This window comes from Lontra canadensis, unplaced genomic scaffold (genome assembly GCF_010015895.1).
Source record: "Lontra canadensis isolate GAN:19392208 unplaced genomic scaffold, GSC_riverotter_1.0 scaffold34, whole genome shotgun sequence".
Classification (NCBI taxonomy): domain Eukaryota; kingdom Metazoa; phylum Chordata; class Mammalia; order Carnivora; family Mustelidae; genus Lontra; species Lontra canadensis.
The window spans coordinates 4,725,182-4,746,886 of NW_022631028.1; the positions used below are offsets into that span (position 1 = coordinate 4,725,182).

Genomic DNA, 21,705 nt, shown 5'->3' on the forward strand with positions numbered 1-21,705 from the left:
TCCTCTAAGCAAAGAGAGAGCCCAAAAGTAGGAGACCAGAACAAAACTAACAGTCACCTTACAAGCAATACAATGGCACTGAATTCACATTCTTTCAATAGTTACCCTTAATGTAAATGGGCTAAATGCCCCAATCAAAAGACACAGGGTATCAGAATGGATAAAAAACAAAAACCCATCAATATACTGTCAGCAAAAACTCATTTTAGACCCGAAGACACGTCTGGATTTAAAGTGAGGGGGTGGAAAATAATTTACTATGCTAATGGATATCAAAAGAAAGCTGGAGGTAACAATCATTATATTAGATAAATAAGATTTTAAGCCAAAGACTATAATAAGAAATGAGGAAGGACACTATGTCATATTCAAAGGGTCTGTCCAACAAGAAGATCTAATGATTTTAAGTATCTATGCCCCTAATATGGGAGCAGCCAACTATATAAACCAATTAATAATAAAATCAAAGAAACACATCAACAATAATACAATAATAGTAGGGGTCTTTAACACCCCTGTCACTGAAATGGGCAGATCATCCAAGCAAAAGATCAAGAAGGAAATAAAGGCCTTAAATGGCACACTGGACCAGATGGACATCACAGATATACTCAAAACATTCCATCCCAAACCAATAGAATGCACATTCTTCTCTAGTGTGCATGGAACATTCTCCAGAATAGATCACATCCTGGGTCACAAATCAGGTCTCAACTGGTACCAAAAGATCCAGATCATTCCCTGCATATTTTCAGACCACAATGCTCTGAAGCTAGAACTCAATCACAAGAGGAAAGTTGGAAAGATCTCAAATACATGGAGGCTAAAGAGCATCCTACTGAAGAATGAATGGGTCAGCCAGGAAATTAAAGAACTGAAAAAATTCATGGAAACAAATGATAATGAAAACACAACGGTTCAAAATCTGTGGGACACAGCAAAGGCAATCCTAAGAGGAAAGTATATAGCCATACAAGCTTTTCTCAAGAAACAAGAAAGGTCTCAAGTATACAACTTAACCCTATACCTAAAGGAGCTGGAAAAAGAACAGCAGATAAAGTCTAAACCCAGCAGGAGAAGAGAAATAATAAAGATGAGAGCAGAAATCAATAAAATAGAAACCAAAAGAACAGGAGAACACATCAACGAAACTTGGAGCTGGTTCTTTGAAAGAATTAATAAGATTGATAAACTCATGGCCAGACTTATCAAAATAAAAACAAAAAGGATCCAAAGTAATAAAATCATGAATGAAAGAGGAGAGCTCACAGCCAACATCAAAGAAATACAAACAATTACAAGAACATATTATAAACAACTATACACCAGAAAATTTGACAAGCTGGAAGAAATGGATGCATTCCTAGAGACATAGAAACTATACAAACTGAACCAGGAAGAAATAGAGAACCTGAACAGACCCATAACCAGTAAGGAGATTGAAGCAGTCATCAAAAATCTTCCAACAGGAGTGCCTGCGTAGCTCAGTGGGTTAAAGCTTCTGCCTTCAGCTCAGGTCATGATCCCAGGGTCCTGGTATTGATCCCTGCATCCAGCTCTCTGCTCTACAGGGAGCCTACTTCCTCCTCTCTCACAGCCTGCCTCTCTGCCTACTTGTGATCTCTGTCAAATAAATAAATAAATATATTTAAAAAAATCTCCCAACAAACAAGAGCCCAGGGCCAGATGGCTTTCCAGGAGAATTCTACCAAATATTTTAAGAATTAACACCTATTCTCCTGAAACTGTTCCAAAAAATAGAAATGGAAGGAAAGCATCCAAACTCATTTTATGAGGCCAGCATTACCTTGATCCCAAAACCAGACAAAGACCCCATCAAAAAGAATATAGACCAATATCCTTGATGAACATGGATGCAAAAATTCTCACCAAAATACTAGCCAATAGGATCCAGCAGTATCTTAAAAGGATTATTCACCATGATGAAGTGGGATTTATGCCTTGGCTGCAAGGTTGGTTCAACAACCACAAATCAATCAATGTGATACAATACCTTAATAAAAGAAAGAACAAGAAACATATGATACTCTCAATAGGTGCAGGAAAAGCAGTTGACAAAGTACAGCATCATTTCTTTTTTTTTTTTTTTTAAGATTTTATTTATTTGAGAGAGAGAGAGAGGGAATAAAAGAAAGAGAGAGCATAATAGGAGAGAGGACAGGGAGAAGCAGACTCCCTGCTGAGCAGGTAGCCTGATGTGGGACTTGATCCCGTGATTCCTGGATCATGACCTGAGCCAAAGACAGTTGCTTAAACAACTGAGCCACCCAGGTGCCCAGTACGGCATCCTTTCTTTTTTCTTTTCTTTTCTTTCTTTCTTTTTTTTTTTTAATTTATTTCTTTGACAGACGGAGTTCACAAGTAGGCAGAGAGGCAGACAGAGAGAGAGGAGGAAGCAGATTCCCTGCTGAGCAGAGAGCCTGATGCCGGGGCTTGATCCCAGGACCCTGGGATCATGACCTGAGCCGAAGGCAGAGGTTTTAACCCACTGAGCCACCCAGGTGCCCCAACGGCATCCTTTCTTAATCAAAACTTTTCACAGTGTAGGGATAGAAGGTGCATACCTCAATATCATCAAAGCAATCTATGAATATCATTCTCAATGGAGAAAAAGAGAGCTTTTCTCCTAAGATCGGGAACACAGCAGGGATGTCCACTATCACCACTGTTATTCAACATAGTACTAGCAGTCCTAGCCTCAGCAATCAGAAAACAAAAAGGAATAAAAAGCATCTGAATTGGCAAAGAAAAGTCAACTCTTTGCAGATGGTATGATTCTTTATGTGGAAAACCCAAAAGACTCCACTCCAAAACTGCCAGAACTCATACAGGAAATCAGTAAAGTGACACAATAGAAAATCAATGCACAGAAATCAGTTGCATTTCTATACACAAACAAGACAGAAAAAAGAGAAGTTAAGGAATCGATCCCATTTATAATTGCACTCAAAACTATAAGATACCTAGGAATTAACCTAACCACAGAGGCAAAGAATCTGTACTCAGAAAACTAAATTATTCATGAAAGAAATTGAGGAAGACACAAAGAAATGGAAAAGCTTTCCATGCTTATGGATTGGAAGAACAAATATTGTGAAAATGTCCATGCTACCTAAAGCAATCTACACATTTAATGCAATCTCCATCAAAATACCATTAATTTTTTTCAGAGAAATGGAACAAATAATCCTAAAATTTATGTGAAACCAGAAAAGACCCCAAATAGCCAGAGGAATGTTGAAAAAGAAAGCCAAAGTTGGCAGCATCACAATTCTAGACTTCAAGCTCTATTACAAGGCTGTCATCATCAAGACAGTATGGTACTGGCACTAAAACAGACACATAGATCAGTGGAACAGAATAGAAAGCCTAGAGACAGACCCTCAACTCTATGGTCAACTAATCTTTGACAAAGCAGGAAAGAATGTCCAATGAAAAAAAGACAGTCTCTTCAACAAATGGTGTTGGGTAAAAAGGACAGCCACATGCAGAAAAAGGACCATGTCCTTACACCACACACAAAAATAGACTCAAATTGGATGAAAGACCTCAATGTAAGACAGGAATCCATCCAAATCCTTGTGGAGAACAGAGGCAGCAACCTCAGCCATAGCAACTTTTTCCTAGAAACATTGCCAAAGGCAAAGGAAGCAAGGGCACAAATGAACTGTTGGGACTTTATCAAGATCCAAAGCTTTTGCCCAGCAAAGGCAACAGTCAACAAAACCAAAAGACAATTGACAGAATGGGAGAAGATATTTGCAAATAACAAATCAGATAAAGGGCTAGTATCCAAAATCTACATAGAACTTATCAAACTCAACACCCAAAGAACAAATAATACAATCAAGAAATGGGCAGAGGACATGAACAGACATTTCTTGAAAGAACACATCCAGATGGCCAACAGACACATGAAAAAATGCTCAACATCACCGGCATCAGGGAAATACAAATCAAAACCACAGTGAGATACCATCTCATACCAGTCAGAATGGCTAAAATTAAGAAGTCACAAAACGACAGAATATGGTGAGGATGTGGAGAAAGGGGAACCTTCCTACACTGCTGGTGGGACTGCAAGCTGGTGTAGCCACTCTGGAAAACAACATGGACGTTCCTCACAAAGTTGAAAATAGAGCTACCCTACCCAGCAATTGCACTACTTGGTATTTATACTAAAGATACAAATGTAGTGATCCAAAGGGGCACATGTACCTGAATGTTTAAAGCAGCAATGTCCACAATAGCCAAATACGGAAATAACCTAGATGTCCATCAACAGATGAATGGATAAAGAAGATGTGGTATATACATACAATGGAATACCATGCAGCCATCAAAAGAAATGAAATCTTGCCATTTGCAACAACATGGATGGAACTAGAGGGTATTACGCTGAGCGAAAGAAGTCAGTCAGAGAAAGACATTTATCATATGCTCTCCCTGATATGAGGAATTTGAGAGGCAAAGTGGGGGGTTTGCGGGGTAAGGAAGGAAAAAATGAAACAAGATGGGATGGGGAGGGAGACAAAGCATAAGAGACTCTTAATCTCACAAAACAAACTGAGGGTTTCTGGGAGGGTGGGGGGTATGGAGAGGATGGTTGGGTTATGGACATCAGGTAGCGTATGTGAAATGGTGAGTGCTATGAAGTGTGTAAGCCTGACGATTTACAGACCTGTACCCCTTGGGCAAATAATACATTATATGTTAATAAAAATAATTAATAAAAAAAAAGTTAAGTGACAGATGGCTAACACAAAAGCTCTACAATCCTGTTTATATTAAGCTGAAATGTATATTAAGGCAAAAGAAACTGATGACAGAAATCGGGACAGCTATGTTACCTCTGGGGACAAAGCAAAGAAGGAGAAATATGGAGCTGAAGGGCATTATTTGCTTCCGAGATGCTGGTTGTCTAAGTCTGCTCAGGCTGCTGTAACAAACTACCATAGGCAGAGTGGTATGACAACGAACAGTTATTTTTCACAATTCTAGAGGCTGCAAGTCCAAGAGGAAGGCACTGGCAGATTCAGTGTCTCTTGAGAGCCCACTTCCTGGTAGAGAAATGGCCATAATCTAGATATACCTCATATGGAGGAAGGGGTGAAGGAGCTATCTGGGGTCTCCTTTATAAGGGTATTACTTCCACTCATGAGGCTCCACCCTCATGATGTAATTATCTGCCAAAGGCCCTACTTCCTGATATCATCACTTTGGGGGTTAGGATTTCAACATACAAATTCTGGTGGGATGTAAAAATTTAGTCCTTAACACTGGTCATGTGCTATTTTGTGACCCAGCTGCCGGTTACATGGCTATGTTCACTTCGTTATTACTCATCAAGCTATATACTATTGATTTGCATACTGTTCTGTATGTGGGTCATACTTCAAGAAAAATTTATTAAGAATTTTAAATGATACCATCATATAAAATTATTCCTCCTTTAAATGGGAAATGTATATGTGTATCTTAATATAATAAGCCACTCTCTGGTTAAATGTTCCCACCACAAAAAAGAAACTATAATTACAGAGCAGGATGGAAACTAATGCTATACTGTGATCATACTGCAACATAAAGATGTATCAAATCAACACTTTATTCATATCAAACTTATAAGATGTTATATAATCAATTATATCTCAATTTAAAAATTTAAATAATGTAGAACTCCAAATACTAAAAAAAAATAAAAAAAGAAATGAAGCAGCCCTCTGAGGTAATAAGTACTGTTATTTCATTTTATATAAATGAGGAAACTGAGATATATAGAAATAAAATCACGTGCTCAAGGTCCCACAAGCAGTAAGTGGTAAAGATGTGACTGGAACCTGGGCAGTCTGGCACCAGAGCCCCATTAAGAACACATTCCTTTTTGAACTAGTACTTAGGGTTTATGTGGAACATTTCTTCCTGGATATTTAAAGAGCTTTGAAAAAACACTATACGTTAATTATATCGCAACCCAAAATAATAATATTTAAAGAAATAAAAGTTAAAAAATAAAGAGTTTTGAAACATGACTCTTGAGTTAGATCTAAACCAGAAGCATGGACACATCAGGAGCAGTGACTTCGTGATTGTCAATCATGCACTACTGGTTTCTGAAATCAGGCCTTCAGAGGGCAACAAATTTGTTTTACTTTGCCCAAAAGAGTTGGGGTGACTATTGAGATTCCTGTCAACCATCTTCTCCTTTTATCCATTTGTGTAAGATGTTTTACATACTCCAGATGTCATTCGTACTCATTTTCTACACCTTTGGAATTCTAAGTTTAGAATTAGAAATAAAAGCCAAAGCATTTTTCAGGAAGACAAAAACTTAAGGATAATACTCTTCGGAGGGCTTTTCCATTAACTGTGTTCAAATTCTTTACAGATTACCACAAATACCCTACTTCTACTTCTTAGTTTACGTGGTTTTTTACTCCTTATGATTTACAGGATGCTAGTGCTTAGAATTCTGTATGGTAAAAACAATGGAGATCAGATCTATTATATCACCAGAAGAACACACTCTCTTGCCTTTCTCTCATTTCTAGCCCAACTTGAAAATAAGAAAATTAAAAAAGACTTAATGTGAATTCTGTTTTTATAAGGGAGCTATCTTGAAGATTCTTGTTTTAGACAGTTTGGCAGAGGAACTCTGTTTCGCATATATTACAATCAAATAAGGAACATATTAGTGATAAAGGCATTTGTGTTAGGTCTCAGTGCGTATCAGCATTTGGGCTAAGAGTCAAGCAAAATAAATATAAGTTTCAGCTCTACGGTTGATATTATGTGTATAAATATAGGTCAACCCATAACATTGTTCTTGAATGATAACATTTATAACATTTATTACTTGATCAATAGAATTGGTTCACACATATGATGAACAAGTAGTTGTTCCTATCAGTTGATTCAAGTTTAACAACAGGCCTTTTGCAATTTTGGGTTTCAGTTAATTCAACTGACTAATCCTCACATCTAACAAGAAAATCAATACCTCTGTAATAATTAGCTTTGGGTTTTTGGGATTCTCTACTTCTGGGCAGCTGAATGGGGTTCTACCTGAAATAATTCCTGCTAGAACTACTACCAGTTTTCTTGCAAAATCAAGTCAATTCATCTATAGTATTTTTAAGTCTCTGTTCTCTGAAATCTGTTAAACAATGCCAGGATTGAAAATACCCATTACATTTCTATGCTTTCTTTCTGTCCAAATTTCAAGATTTGGAAAATTTACAGTGAGATGAGCTATGCATTCATTTTCCTGATATAGCTTGAGAAAAATAAAATAACTCCCACATATCTTTCTCTATCCAAGATGACAGGCAATCTCAAAAAAGTTTAAATACTCTAAGCATTTGAAAATATTCCATAGGGTAAAATCAAAAATTTTTCAGAGACTGTTTTAAAAAAAAAAAAAATGGCTCTGCAAGTGACTTTTCCTTCCCTTCCTGCAGTTTTACAAAATTAAAATTCCAGATCAGCGGCTAAGAAAAGATATTCCAAAGAAAATGCAATGATTGTCCTGGTAGATTTACTCCCTCGATAGCTCTCTATTATTCTTAGCACCGAATTTCCGTAGACACTAAAAGTTCAGTATTTTATCACAGTTGCCCTGTTCTCTGAAGAGCTGTGTGTTACTTATATCCACGGTATTTAGAGATTTCAGTTTATAGGACACTCTTTGGGAGGAAAATGATTCTTTCCTTTAGTAAATAAGAAGGGGCGCCTAGGTGGCTTAGCCGGTTTAGCATCTGCCTTTGGACCAGGTCATGGCCCCAGGGTCCTAGGATGGAGCCCTTATCAGGCTCCCTGTTCAGTGGGGAGTCTGTTTTTCCCTCTCTCTCTAGCCCCTTTCTCTCACTCCTGCTCTCTCTGTCTGTATTTCAAATAAATAAATAAAATCTTTTAAAAAAAGAAAATAAGAAGAAGAAGGGTTAAATAAATTAATGACTGGGAAGCCATTGATAAAATTCCTACTTAACCAATGAGAACAAGGTACTTATATAAACAGAAAACCAACAGCAAACACTTTCTTCATGGCTGGGTGACTTAAGATTTTGATGACTCTGCTCCTCCTGGAAAGCACTGGAGAACTAAAGATTAGCAGCTGATAATACCCTACCACTTATTTTGTGAATCAGAAGGACAAGAGTGAGCAAAAATGTAAGGTGAGCAACCATCTGAGTCATAATGAAAACAGACAAGCATACTACTAATATAAAACAAAATTTCATATATGTGAACCAAAAGACTATTGTTGGTACACTTATTAATGAGAAGCTTCCATATTAAGTTTGGACCACATTTCTTTAAAAAGAAATCTGGTCTCATTTTCATTTATGATTTTCCTAGTGATGGTTCACATTTCCCAGGTCTTCAGCTATATTAAGAAACCAAGAGAATGTCTCAGATACTCTAACAGTATCAAGATAATGATTCTCAAAGTCTAAAGTCAAATGGCGGTGGCACAGACACTACCTCACAGAACAGTAAAGGGAAGTAAATGATATATATAATTCATTCAAAACATGTTAGCCTTCTCCTTGTCATAAATGTCCATCTAAGCCTTGTTGTCATAGACAAGTGAGTACCAGCAGTTGAAACAAAGCATATGGGTATTGAACTTGAAAAGAATTTACTGAAGCCCTACTATGTGCTAGCATGGGTGTGATAGCTATATTATAGGCTCATAAAGCAACATTCTATGCTAGCTAGCACATATTACACACGATGAAAATTAAAAAGCACACGGAAGAATGTGAGGTCATTACTTTCTAGTGACATACAGTTCTGTAATCCTTTAATTTTCTTCTGTCTCCAAATGTATGATAACACTTGCAGCATGTTATGGAAGGTGTCAGAAACTGGGTCCTCTAAGTCACGTAAGGGCAGGACTAATTGCTTCAGTAAACATTACTCAAATAATGTTTCATGCCAACCAATGTTTCACTGTCTGGTGCACTCCCCTTTTTTATTCCCTCCTGTCTCTCAGAACTTTGGAAGCACTTTGGAAGCACAGCATCTGAAATAAAATCTGGAGGCACTTACAAGGCTTTCACCTAAAATGGGTAAACCATTGTATACTCCAAGCAGATGTAAAGCAGGATTTGCATCTGCAGCTGCGACATAAAGGTGTTGGCTTATCACCACTGAGCAGGAAAACGGCAGTTCTTGACTGGGAAAAATCAGAACATTATGCAATCTCCCTACAAAGACAGAGGTTACCTTAGGATCGGCGGTCAGCAGTTTGAAAGCTTGATACACTTGAGCTTCCTTTACGCCACCACCAAGATCCAAGAAGTTGGCTGGCTTCCCACCATTCAGGAAGATAATGTCACAAGTAGCCATGGCTAGTCCAGCACCGTTCACTAGGAAATGTAAATGGCACACAAGACAGGATGAATTTGGCAACACAAAAGGGCGCATGAACCATTTCCTTCCCCCATGACACCAAAGAGAGCCCTGTCTCTCCCAGGTCAATCTGTCCTGCCTGGAACCAGGTAAATTCATGGACTTTTAGGACAAATCAGGAAGTGTGCACACGAAGCATAAACAAAACAAAACAAAAACCTGGGAATATGAAGACAAACTGTATGTTTGTTGAGAAGCTAAACCAATCTGGGAAACAGATAAAAGGGAGAAGGGTTTACATCATTAATTTGGGCTAGTAGAAGAGGGAGTTTTGGGTTCTGGAAAAAAACAACAGAACTCAAGAGAACCAAGGAAGACTGTAAGAAGTTGCTTGGGTCTGTGAATTACCTTCTTTTAATATCCTTCAAGAGACCCGAGTAAAAAATGGAATTTGTTTAATTTTTTGCTTGCTGAGAATATGATCTTTTGAATGTAGCATTCCTCTGGGGTTGAGCCACGGGGGTCCCCACTTCAATAGGGCTCCATACTTTTCTACACTCAGTGCAACCACGCGTGTTATAGGTTAATGTGGATTAACTCAGAAAACAAATGAATAAAGGATAGCATCAAAATAATATTCTTATCCCTCTGTTCCTTCTCCAAATTAATAAAAGAAATGTTCACTAGTAACCTGATCACTAAAACTAGAACTGAAATGTGCTTACTCTTAGGGGCTTTTTTTTTTTTTAAAGAAAATAAAGAAAAAAAAAAAAGAAAATAAATAAAGAGTTTTAACACTGCAATTCTTATTTTCCAGAGCTGAGTTTTATTGACCAGTTGTACTTCTTTGGCTTCTTATACTTAATTACATGAAATTATTTTCCTCAGGTTAGAAAGGGGAAAAAAAAAAAAAAGCAGACCTCCTGAACATAGCAGAAACTCTCAAGGTAAAATATACTTCACTTTTTCTGACCCTTGAATTCCCCAGACAATCCTGTGAACTGTGACTAATTTAATTAAGTTCAGGTGACTACAATAAAAATGGTTTATATACGATCTTAAAACAATTTGAAATGTGTTAATCGTCGCTTTTGAGGCTGCTAACTTGGTCAAATCATGCATACTCCCACAGACGCTACAAAGAATCTGTATTTAATTTGTTCTAAACACACCATTATATCATTCTCCTTTCTAAATGCCTACAAATATTGAAAGCACATTAGCTTATCAAGATCAGAACAATGTGAGTGATCTGGTACATTACAGTTATTATTCTGATACAAAGCAAGAGCTTTTGGTTATCACTTGTAATTAGATGTCATTTTCTATTGTATGGCTCAGCAGACTACTGGATGAGGTCTGTTCAATTCTGAATATAATAATCCTGTTGGTTTAATGAGCTACAAATCTTTTTTATTTTAATTCCATTAAGATTAAGACCTCAGTTTCCAGTGCAATGAATTGGTTCCACCAGAAACACAGATGTGTATAAATCTTAGCTCTATAAGCTGTGGACAATAACAGAAATTGTATTGCCTCTATAGGCTCATTCTTATCTCAGCTGAATAAGCCATTTTCACAAATTTAGATGAGTATGATAAAATCAATTGTTTTATTAATAAACTGGATAATGGATTAAACATTTTATCATTTGGTTATTATAAAAGCTGAAACTACAGTATAATGATTCAAGTATATGTTCTCTTCTACTTCCTCTGAGAAATTTTATCTTAAAACCAAATTTCAGAAGAGTTCCTAGCATATTAAAACTGATTGGAGCAGCAAGGATTTTTATTTTTATTAAGCAAAATTTGACTGAGATGTTTTAAAATAGTATTTCTCAGCTGGGGTGATTTTGCTTACCAGAAGATATTTGCCAGTGTTTCATGACATCTCTGGTTGTAACAAAGGGGGGTGGAGGTGTCCCAGTGGCACATAAAGATCAGGGACACTGCCAAATACCTCACAAAGTATAGGACAGCCTCCCATTGTAAAGAATTTTCCCACCCTAATTGTCAATAGTGTCAGACTTGAGAAACCCTGCTTTAAACCAGTGACCACTGGGCAAAATGAACATTGGGAAGAAACTCAGAAACTGTTTCCCAAGACTTTTGGGCTACAGAAACTCTTATTTCCACTGGCTACTGGAAAATACCATTTCAGAAAGGTTCAGAAATCGGGACTACTTAAAATTCTGCAAAAATCCACAAATCATGCCTTTGATAGAACTACATTCTTACCAAAGCAGGCAATGTTCCCATCCAGTCCTATATATTTTAGATCATATTTGGCAGCTTCGTTTTCAATGGGTTCATTCTCTGATTTGTCATCCATGGCAAATATGTCCTTTTGTCGGAATTCTGCATTGTCATCAAAGTTTATCTTTGCATCAAAACAGACAACTAAATAAGGGGGAAAAAAGGCACAAACATGAATATCTCTTAAGGGTATACAAATTAGTTCCCTAGGCTGGCAGGCACAGAAGAAAGAAAAATAAGATTCTGTCGTTTTTCTCTCAGGAGAGGGACAGGAGAAGCTGTTACAGCTTTCTTGATTTTAAGCTTTGGGCTACAAGGACAAATATGGGGGCATAGTCCCTGTTCTCATTACATTCTAAAAAAGAGCACAGTAACCTATACCTGTTGGTCTCTGTTTAATAAAATAATAATATAAGTTGTGGTCACCCATGAAAAGTTACAAGCTGTCAAAAAAATAAATAAAAGCTATAGACTGCCACATCTACATACAGCTTTGATTTGCCATTTTTATTACATTTCTTATTTTTAGTATATAGCCACTAATCATCGCTTTTACCTTTTGTGCAAAGAGAAACTAGATAATAATGCTTAAACCCACTGTCCTCTGCTACAAAGAGAAATTCTATTTAATCAGTATCCTCACCAATATTTCTGAAAGATTTAGTGCCAAGAATACCGGGTTAGAATCAAATAGTTTTTTATTTGATCCTTAAGTAATTCTGTAACTTGATAAAAAAAAATAATAATAATAACCTACTTCCTCTTTGGGTCTCAGCTTTCTTATTTAGAAAATGGAAAAAACAATCCCTAAACTGGCTGATATACTTCCTTTGGGGTCAGTTCAAACTAGGACCATCAGCCTGATGTGTACACGATATGACTCTTTTGATCTAAGTTATAAAACACTAAGAGACTGAGACAGATGAGACATGGTAGAAGTTGGCCAGGCATTACCAGCACTACTGTCTCTCATCTCTGGTGCAGGTAGAAATCTCCCACTCTCTCAATGGCCAAGAGCACTGGACACAGTTGAAAATAACCGAGTGATACGGATGCACCGAGAGAAGAGCGTTTTCTTTGGTTTACAAGATATCTCCTATATGAACTCTCAGGGAGAGATTGCAGTGAGGAGGGGTGATATGCAGGTTTCTGGGATCTGACCCCATTTATTATATCCCTTTGGGGATTAGGTGTCTATGATGACATTCCATTCTAACCTTCTTTTACTCTACTTCAGATATTGATAGACAGGGATCTTTGACTTAGACTTTAGAGAAATGACCCATTCTCCTCCAGCATGGCTGAAAGCCACCTTCTTCGAAGAGAAGCAACTTGGAATAATTCATTCAAAAGCAATGACCGTGGTCTGTTAATCCCATTTGCTTACAATGACGAGAAAATACTGTCACATTACAACATCCTAGAGTTACACACCCTTTCTAGAGATTTTATACAAGGGCATCTCTACCACAAAAATGAAGCACTTTGGTACAAATCTATACAGAACTGGCATTTTAACATCTAAGAATACTTAGCATAAATAAAAATCCAAACCACAAATTATTTAAAGTAGCACTGACTGGCAAGAGAGGATCTTATATAGAAGTTAATGTCTGCCAAAGTCCTTAGTCTTGCCACAAAATGTCCAACCGCTTTACCCACACACTGTGAACACAAGGAGCAAATGAGTTTTTTTTACTGTCCAGAATACTGCAACCTTAATGATGGAATCCTACAATTACCAAAGGAATTGGCCAACGTTCTCTGCTTGCTACAGTGGCATTTTGTCAGCAGTTAATGACTGGTATAATAATCAATAGGAAAGCAACTTCATTCTTGGCTTTCACTAGGTTTATAAATAAATTTTAATTAATTTATTAGTAATTATAGCTTCTCCGTTACTCACAGGCAAGACTACTTGTAACCGACACCTTCAAAATGGGCAAAGGCTATAAAATTGACTTCCTGACTGAAGAGTTTCAAATGAAAGAATTCTTGGTCAAGATCAATAAACTAGTAAATCAAAATAGGTCCAGGCTGACCTCTGCCCCTTACACAGACTACAGTTCCAAGCTACTTGAGAGAACATAATTAACAGATATGCATGCGAAGATCAGAAGGCAGCCCCACCTACCCTCCGCAAAGCCAGATTTACAAAAGACGCTTTTTCCTGCAGTATGATGTATATGCCGAGGACAGAAATGAGTGCACTATTTGGGGGAAACCTGAGAATTAAATCAGAGCTTAGAGATGGTAATATAGGATAAAAGGGGTGCCTACCGGTGGAAATCAAGGTGCACTTACAGGTATTAGACTTGTGGGATAAATGACCTCTCTGTAATGGCCCCTTGCCCGTTGTTCCCTCTTTGTAAAGAAAACTAAATGGCATAACGAGGCCAGTGTACGTTATATCCTAGTGCTTTGGGAAGTAACGGACACTATGTATGTAGGAAGCAAGGGGACTCAGGAATTAAGAAGGGTGACCCAAAACTGAACTGTCACCCTCAAAGCCTTAATCTTTTTCTGCGGGTGGAACCCAGGGAGAGTAAAACACCTTAAGGAGGTACAGGGACTCCTTCAGACACATATTTGTTACACCTGCTCAATATTTTCAAAGGAGTCCCAAACATACAAAGTGCTTTCCTGCCTTAGTATCTCAGTGTATAACGCTGTATCACCCGGATGTTTTCCCTTGAACTTCATCACTTAGTGAACTCTGGCATCAAACACACCTGGGTATGAACGACAATTCGGACACTTTAGAGTCAGGTAGCTGTCATCACCTCTCTTAAGCCCAGCGGCCTGGTCTATAAAATGAAAGCCAGAGTATTTTCTACCGCGTAGTGTTGGTGTGCAAAGCGGGGACTGCGTGCAAAGCCCTCGGCAGCCCAGACACTGGCCATTAAACCACCCCAGACACTGGCCATTATACTCAGCTTCCCAATGCTGCAGCCCAGGCCATAGCCTTGTCCTATACTACAAATGACCTGTCCTTGGTCCCATTCCCTTATAATCCTAGACTTCTGTTTACAGTGAATCTAAACTAATGCCTCCTGGAGTTTACAGATGTACAGATTACCTGTGATTTTCAGTGAAATGCCAAGTTCACAATATGTAAGAATTTCCCATGGGAAGGATTTTTAGGGTTAGCATTTCAGGCAGTGTGACTGGTCGAGAAGGAGATTTTAGCCTAAAGGTTGAGGGTGGAAGATATGTCTTTGATGACCCTCAAATCACACCACACCTTTCCATAAGGCCCGGGTGGCTAAAGATTGGTACAAAACAGCCCCAAATGAAAATCTCAGTCCGGATGTGGCAAAGTATAGTCCTTGGGACAGCTTGCTGTCTATTTTCCTAAATAGGGTTGGATTGGAATACAACCACGTCCATTCGTTTACATATTTCTATGGCTGCTGTCCCAAGGCAACAGCAGAGATGACTCATAATTGAGACTCTATGGTCCTTTACAGAAAAAAGACAGCCAATTCCTACTAAGTCACACTTCTCATGTTGTAATAGTCACAGTGAAAGAGAAACTTAGGAAAGTGCATCTAATGGCATGAAATAAAAAGAGCATAAGGGACGAAATAAACAAAAAGTTGCAGCTTGCACAAAAGGAGTAGATTAATCCTTGAATATCGATTCACTCTTATATGCTTATTGCCCCCTGTAAGACCTGTCCAAGTACACTTTTAGAATGAGGGTGTTACAAATGGATTGATGGCTATGTCAACAGTGGGGCAATAAAATAAACTTGCTTGCTCAAACCTTAGCTTTTTCATTTATTAAAACAACAAACTACACGAAAATGTATTTTTCAGAGTCTGAACTTGGTTCAGACATAAGATATTCAATGTCACATTAATGAAACCTCAATTCTATACAAAATTCACCTTAAACAAAGGCATTCTGTGTACAAAGTGGATGAAAAAACATACCTATTAATATTTATAAAACAATTTTCACCATCAAAAGCACATTGTTACATGCTTGATAGATTATACAAATGAATTTTCCTTCTGAACAAATATCAAAGACAGCTGCGGTACTTATATTCATAGGGAGTTTTGTTTTTTTGTTTAGTGGTGTGGGATTCTGTGAGCTGCTAATTCACCAACCTAGATGAAGAACCTGACTGGCAGTTAGCAGCCTCTGACCCTAGAGCTTTAACAGAAGAATGTGCTACAGAATTAAACAAAAGAAAAATATATTTCAGAGGGGAGACTCACACATAAAAGAAACATAAAAACAGCAGGAAATAAGATTGTCATAATTAGTTTGAAAAATAATCTGTCTTCAAGCAATGTACTGCATTTGATTTGTGATAAATAACCATAATATGCTATTGAAATGCACCTTGCTGTGCTGGCCTTAAAATGCTGATACTTTCAAATTAGTCCCACTTTCCATTAAATATTGATGTTCCAAGAGTTGTATACTTTTTAGAACTTTTTTTGAGTTGCTGCAAAAGAGAAAATAGATGTGAGGCGGGAGGGGGATTCGGGTGAAGGTAGAGAACTGAAAATGTTCTTGAAAATAGAGTCTTGTGTATAAAGAGAGAAACAGAGAGAAACACCCACCAACAACATGGGCACTTGCTAACACGAAGCAACAGGGTGGCTATTTAGGGAAATTAATCTGAAGCAAGAGGGATCTGATGTGCGAGTTAACTTTGGATCACTCAGCCTTAGTTCTCATGGAGTCTTGGCCAGGTAGTCACTGTTTTAAATTGGGTTTCATTCCAATAACTTGGTGAATGGATTTGGGCTGAGCAGGAGTTCTTAATCTTGGGACTACTGGTAGGTTAGGTGAGATCATTATCTACTGGGGATAGGGGTGTGCTGTGTACTGTAGGATGTTTAGCAACATCGCTGGCCTCCACCCACAAGAGGCAAGTAGCATCCTGCACACCCAGTTGTGATAAACAAAAATGGATATTAATGAGACTCAGTGTTGTGATCACATGCAATCACTGTGCGGTGTACCTGAAACTAATATAATGCCATATGTCAGTTATACCTCAATACAAAAAAAAAAAAAAAAGTCAGTAGACACTGCCAAACATCCCCTGAGGGGACGATATATCTACCCTCCTCATTGAGAAACACTATTTTAGAGACACCAAGTCTGGCTGAAAGTGGGAAGAAATGGAATAGAGCATAAAATCTCACAGCGGCTTATAAAACAGATGAATGAACGGATAGGTAGATAAATAATGATAAAGAAAACCCTGCTTTAATTAAAGGTTTTTAAAAAAAAATTTATTTAAGTAATCTCTGCACCCCATGTGGGACTCAAACTCATGAACCTGACTGAGATCAAGAGTCGCATGCTCTTCCGACTGAGCTAGCCAGGCACCCCAAGAAAACCTTGCTTCTAACTTGGTCACATGTCTTTGTTTTTAAGATTTTGTTTATTTATTTGACAAAGAGAGAGAGATTGAGCACAAGCAAGGGGAGTGGGAGAGGGAGAAGTAGGATCCCTGCTGAGCAAGGAGAACTTGGCCACACGTTTAATGAATTAATTCTGGCAACACAACTGGACAAGCAAGGAAAAGAGTTAATTTCTCTTTGACTATTTAATTAACAGCTTATTTTCATTTCAATAAAATGTAGACCATTCTGGTAGACATGTGACTCTATCCCTTTTTCCACTGAGAAACTGTCTTCTCTTATACATGTGATTCCAGCTCAGTGGCTGGCCTAAATAGGGAATCCAAGTAGGGCCAATCAGAATCATTTGAAAAGATTGCTGCGTGGTTGCCGGAGGAGAATGATGAAAAATGGGAGCCATCTTAGCTGTCCCTCCAGAAAGCCTGGCCGGCAAAAAAAAACAATTCAGAGGCAACCGGGCTAGAAGATCAGGGCTTCATGCCCTAAACCAGCCCACTCCCTGTTATATGAAGAAAGTAAGTATCCTTACCTGACCTGGAAGCTTCTTAACAAAAACTAGACTGATGTTAGGTTTTTGTCACTAACAACCATTATAATTCTAACAGTTACTAAATTACATACAGTCAATAGTACCAAATTATATTCTTTGAATCAAATTATTAATCACATTGTTAAAAATAATTCTGGGGCTGCATTTGTTTCGCCATATTAAAAATTTCTCATAGGTGACCAAGTAGCATAGATGTTATCAAGATCGTTGTTCTTCATCCAACTGAGTATTATCTGTTGTGCAACTATATGACCAGTCACGTGGATTTAAAAAAAAAAATATTCCTCATTAAACAATGGAAAACAGAAGAAACTCTCTTAAAAAGAAGCTTTGCAATAGAGAAGTTTAAAGTAAAAATGTTTATTTTTTTTAAAGATTTTATTTATTTATTTGACAGACAGAGATCACAGGTAGGCAGAGAGGCAGGCAGAGAGAGAGAGAGGAAGGCAAGCAGGCTCCCACTGAACAGAGAGCCCGATGCGGGGCTCGATCCCAGGACCCTGGGATCATGACCTGAGACGAAGGCAGAGGCTTAACCCTTTGAGCCACCCAGGCACCCCCATAAAGTAAAAATGGTTAGTGTGATGCCAAGCTCCTTAAACTTCTAAATTAAGTCATTATTAAATCAAATTTTAATGTGAAATGTTATATGCTCTGCTCCTACTGATCTAAATGGAAAAAATTTAAATATTCACATTATAAATATTAAGATTATTAATACTGTTAGGATACAAATGACTTTTTTTACAGCTTCTAAATAAAGGATTGCTTTAGGGGATTGTGACAATGATGAAGATCAATTTATACATTTGGTCATTAATCACCATTTCCTAATTGGGTTTAATTTGACAACTGCTCATTAGAGTTATAAACCAACACACTCATTTAATTGTGATTATAATTCAATAGCTGAACTTTTATGGTACAATGAACAAATTAATAGCTAAAGATAATTTTGCTCTTAAAAATATCACATAAGACTTATGCTTTAATGAACCGAACACACAGAATGTATTTTATGATGATTCCTTCAAAAAAGCTCAAGAATTTTCCTTTCTCTTGATAATTAAAAAGAAAACTTCTGATTTGATGAGGTTTTACAAATACATTCTAGGACAAGTTTCTTGCACCCTTATTGTCTGCATCAGACTGCAGTCTGTGACTGACAATTTACCAAAGGTTTGGATGAAAGTAGTATTACAGCCTGACTTTTAACCAATTTTTTGGCTGAATTTCCTTTTTAAATATGAAATAATCAGGTCACTTGTGAATACTAGTTTGAAAAGCAAACCATGACTTTGAAGAACTTATACTCAACTTCCCTCCCTTTTGTTTCTTGGATTTAATTAATAGCCACTCGATGCAGCATGAATTCTGACTAATTTCTACTTAGCTGGAAACTACGTATAGATCACTCTGATAAAAATAAATTACTAGCGGGGCGCCTGGGTGGCTCAGTGGGTTAAAGCCTCTGCCTTCAGCTCAGGTCATGATCTCAGGGTCCTGGGATCGAGCCCCACGTCGGGCTCTCCGTTTGTCAGGGAGAGTCAGCTTCCCTTCCCCCCTCTCTCTCTGCCTGCCTCTCTGCCTACTTGTGATCTCTGTCAAATAAATAAATAAAATCGTTAAAAAAAAATTTACTAGTTTAAGAGAAAAAAGGTAAAATAGCAGTTTGGCATATGAAAATCAACACACACTGCACTGAGAGAGACACAGGTTCAAATCCCAGCTCCAGTAATGGGATGCCTATGGAAGAGTCACATTAATTTTTAATCCTCTATAAAATGGAGACAATAACTCCACACTTTTTGGGATTGCTACAAGTAATAGGAAAGAATATATATAAAAGCTTATCACAGTATGTGTCATACGAGTTCAAAACAGTTTTCTTCCACTTCACTTCTTCTCTATATAAAGTACTAATGATTTTATAGTCAAACAGAATTTTTAAAATATTTATGAATAAAAGGTAGTATGCTTACAAATAACCTACCACAGATATTTATCTGGTGGTCACTTGTACAAACCATGAAATATATTATTTTCAATGGCTTCCTAAACATTACTATTCGTCGGTCCTAACCTGAAATTAAAAAAAATAACAAAAAACAAAAAATAGACAAATAGATTGAAATCCATACCTTTTCTGGATTACTCCCTTTTTTTAGAGCTATCATCTAGTTTGAATTTTTTTAAAAAATTTTTAATTTTTTTAATTTATTCATTTGAGAGCGCTCATGCGAGGGAGCAAGAGCACCAGCAGGCAGAGGGGGAAGCAGACTCCCCAGTGAGTAAGGAGCCTGACATGGGGCTTGATCCCAGGCCCCTGAGATCATGACCTGAGCTGAAGGCAGATGCTTAACAGGCTGAGCCACCTAGTTGCCCCTAATTTAACTGTTTTTAAATGAAAATGGAGAATTTATTAGTCAAATACAGAGGCCTCCACTAGAAATGCCACAAGACTCATGGAAGAAGATCAGGACTGTCTTTCATTAGTTCAAGTGCAATTGGTGACGATTATAATTTTAAGCAAAGCCTTAATTTTTGTATGAAGTTTTACCTTTTTTTTTGTTTTTACTTTCAATGTCCATTATCTTATTTGATTTTCAGAAGAAAAAGATGTAATTATATAATCATAGCTAATGCTTTTGTACCTCTTACCATCTGCCAAGCCTTGTTGTAGGAACATTAATTATTCTCAGAACAATCTTCTAAGGTAGGTACTATTATTATTGTCCCCATTTTGTACTTCCAGTATAGCTTACAGTGTTATATTAGTTTCAGGTGTACAACAGTGACTCGACAGTTCTATACATTACTCAGTGCTCATCACAGTGAGCAGACTCTCAATCCCCTTCACCTATTTCATGTATCACCACCCATACACACACATACACTGACCTCCCCTCTGGCAACCACTAGTTTGTCCTCTGTATTTAAGTGTCTATTTTGTTTGTCCCCTTTTTATTGTTATTTGTTTTCTATCTTAAATTCCACATGAGTGATATCATACGGTATTTGTCTTAGTCTGACTTATTTTACGTAGCATGATACACTCTAGATCCATTCATGTTGCTGCAAATGGTAAGATTTCATTCATTTTTATGACTGAGTCATATTTTACAGTGTGTGTGTGTGTGTGAGTGTGTGTGTGTGTGTGTGTGTGTGTGTGTGTACAGACCACTTCTTAATCTACTCATTTATAGATGGGTACTTGGGTTGCTTCCATATATCTTGATTATCATGAATAATAGAGCAATGAATGTAAGAGTGCATATATATTTTTGAATTAGTGCTTTCATTTTCTTTGGGTAAATAAATATCCAGTAATAGAATTCCTGGGTCACATGATAATTCTATTTTTAATATTCTGAATAACCTCTATGCTGTTTTCCATGGTGGCTGCACCAGCTTACACTCCCACCAAGAGTGCACAGGGGTTTTTTCCACATCCTTACAAACATTTCTCATGTTTTTTATTTTAGCCATTCTAACAAGTATGAAGCGATATCTCCTTGGGGTTTTGATTTGTTTGCCTGATGAAGAATATGTTTAACATCTTTTCGTGTGCCTGTTGGCCATCTGTATGTCTTCTTTGGAAAAATGTCTATTCATGTCTTCTGCCCATTATTAATTGGTGTTGAGCTGTATAAGTACTTTATATATTTTGGATATTAACCCCTCATCAGATATATCATTTACAAATATCTTCTCCCATTCATTGGTTATCTTTTTGTTTTGTTGATGGTTTCCCTTGCTGTATAAAAGCTTTTCATTTTGATGCAGTCCCAAAGTTTATTTTGGCTTTTGTTTCCCTTGCTTCAAGAGACATATCTAGAAAAATGTTGCTACAGCCAATGTCAGAGAAATTACTTCATGGGCTCTTTTTTAGGATTTTTATGATTTCAGGTATCACATTTAGATTTTTAACCTATTTCAAGCTTATTTTGGTGTAAGGTGTAAGACTGTGGTCCAGTTTCATTCTTTTGCATAGAAGTTATCTGGTTTTCCCAACATCATTTGTTGAAGAAACTGTCTTCCCATTGCATTTTCTTACCTCCTTTGTCATAAATTGACTGTATAATCATGGGTTTCTGTTCCATCGATCTGTGTATTTATTTTTGTG

General features: G+C 37.3%; 1 protein-coding gene across 1 annotated transcript in view; it reads right to left on the reverse strand.

Moving 5' to 3' along the window:
- The window catches only part of SUCLG2 (succinate-CoA ligase GDP-forming subunit beta), a 273,815-nt gene that overhangs the window by 97,955 nt on the left and 154,155 nt on the right, over positions 1–21,705 (reverse strand). The window contains exons 8-9 of the mRNA XM_032867349.1: positions 11,619–11,780; positions 9,253–9,395 (exon numbers count right to left, since the gene is read on the reverse strand). Of these exons, the coding sequence (XP_032723240.1) occupies positions 9,253–9,395; positions 11,619–11,780 (305 nt within the window). The remainder of the gene's footprint in view (positions 1–9,252; positions 9,396–11,618; positions 11,781–21,705) is intronic.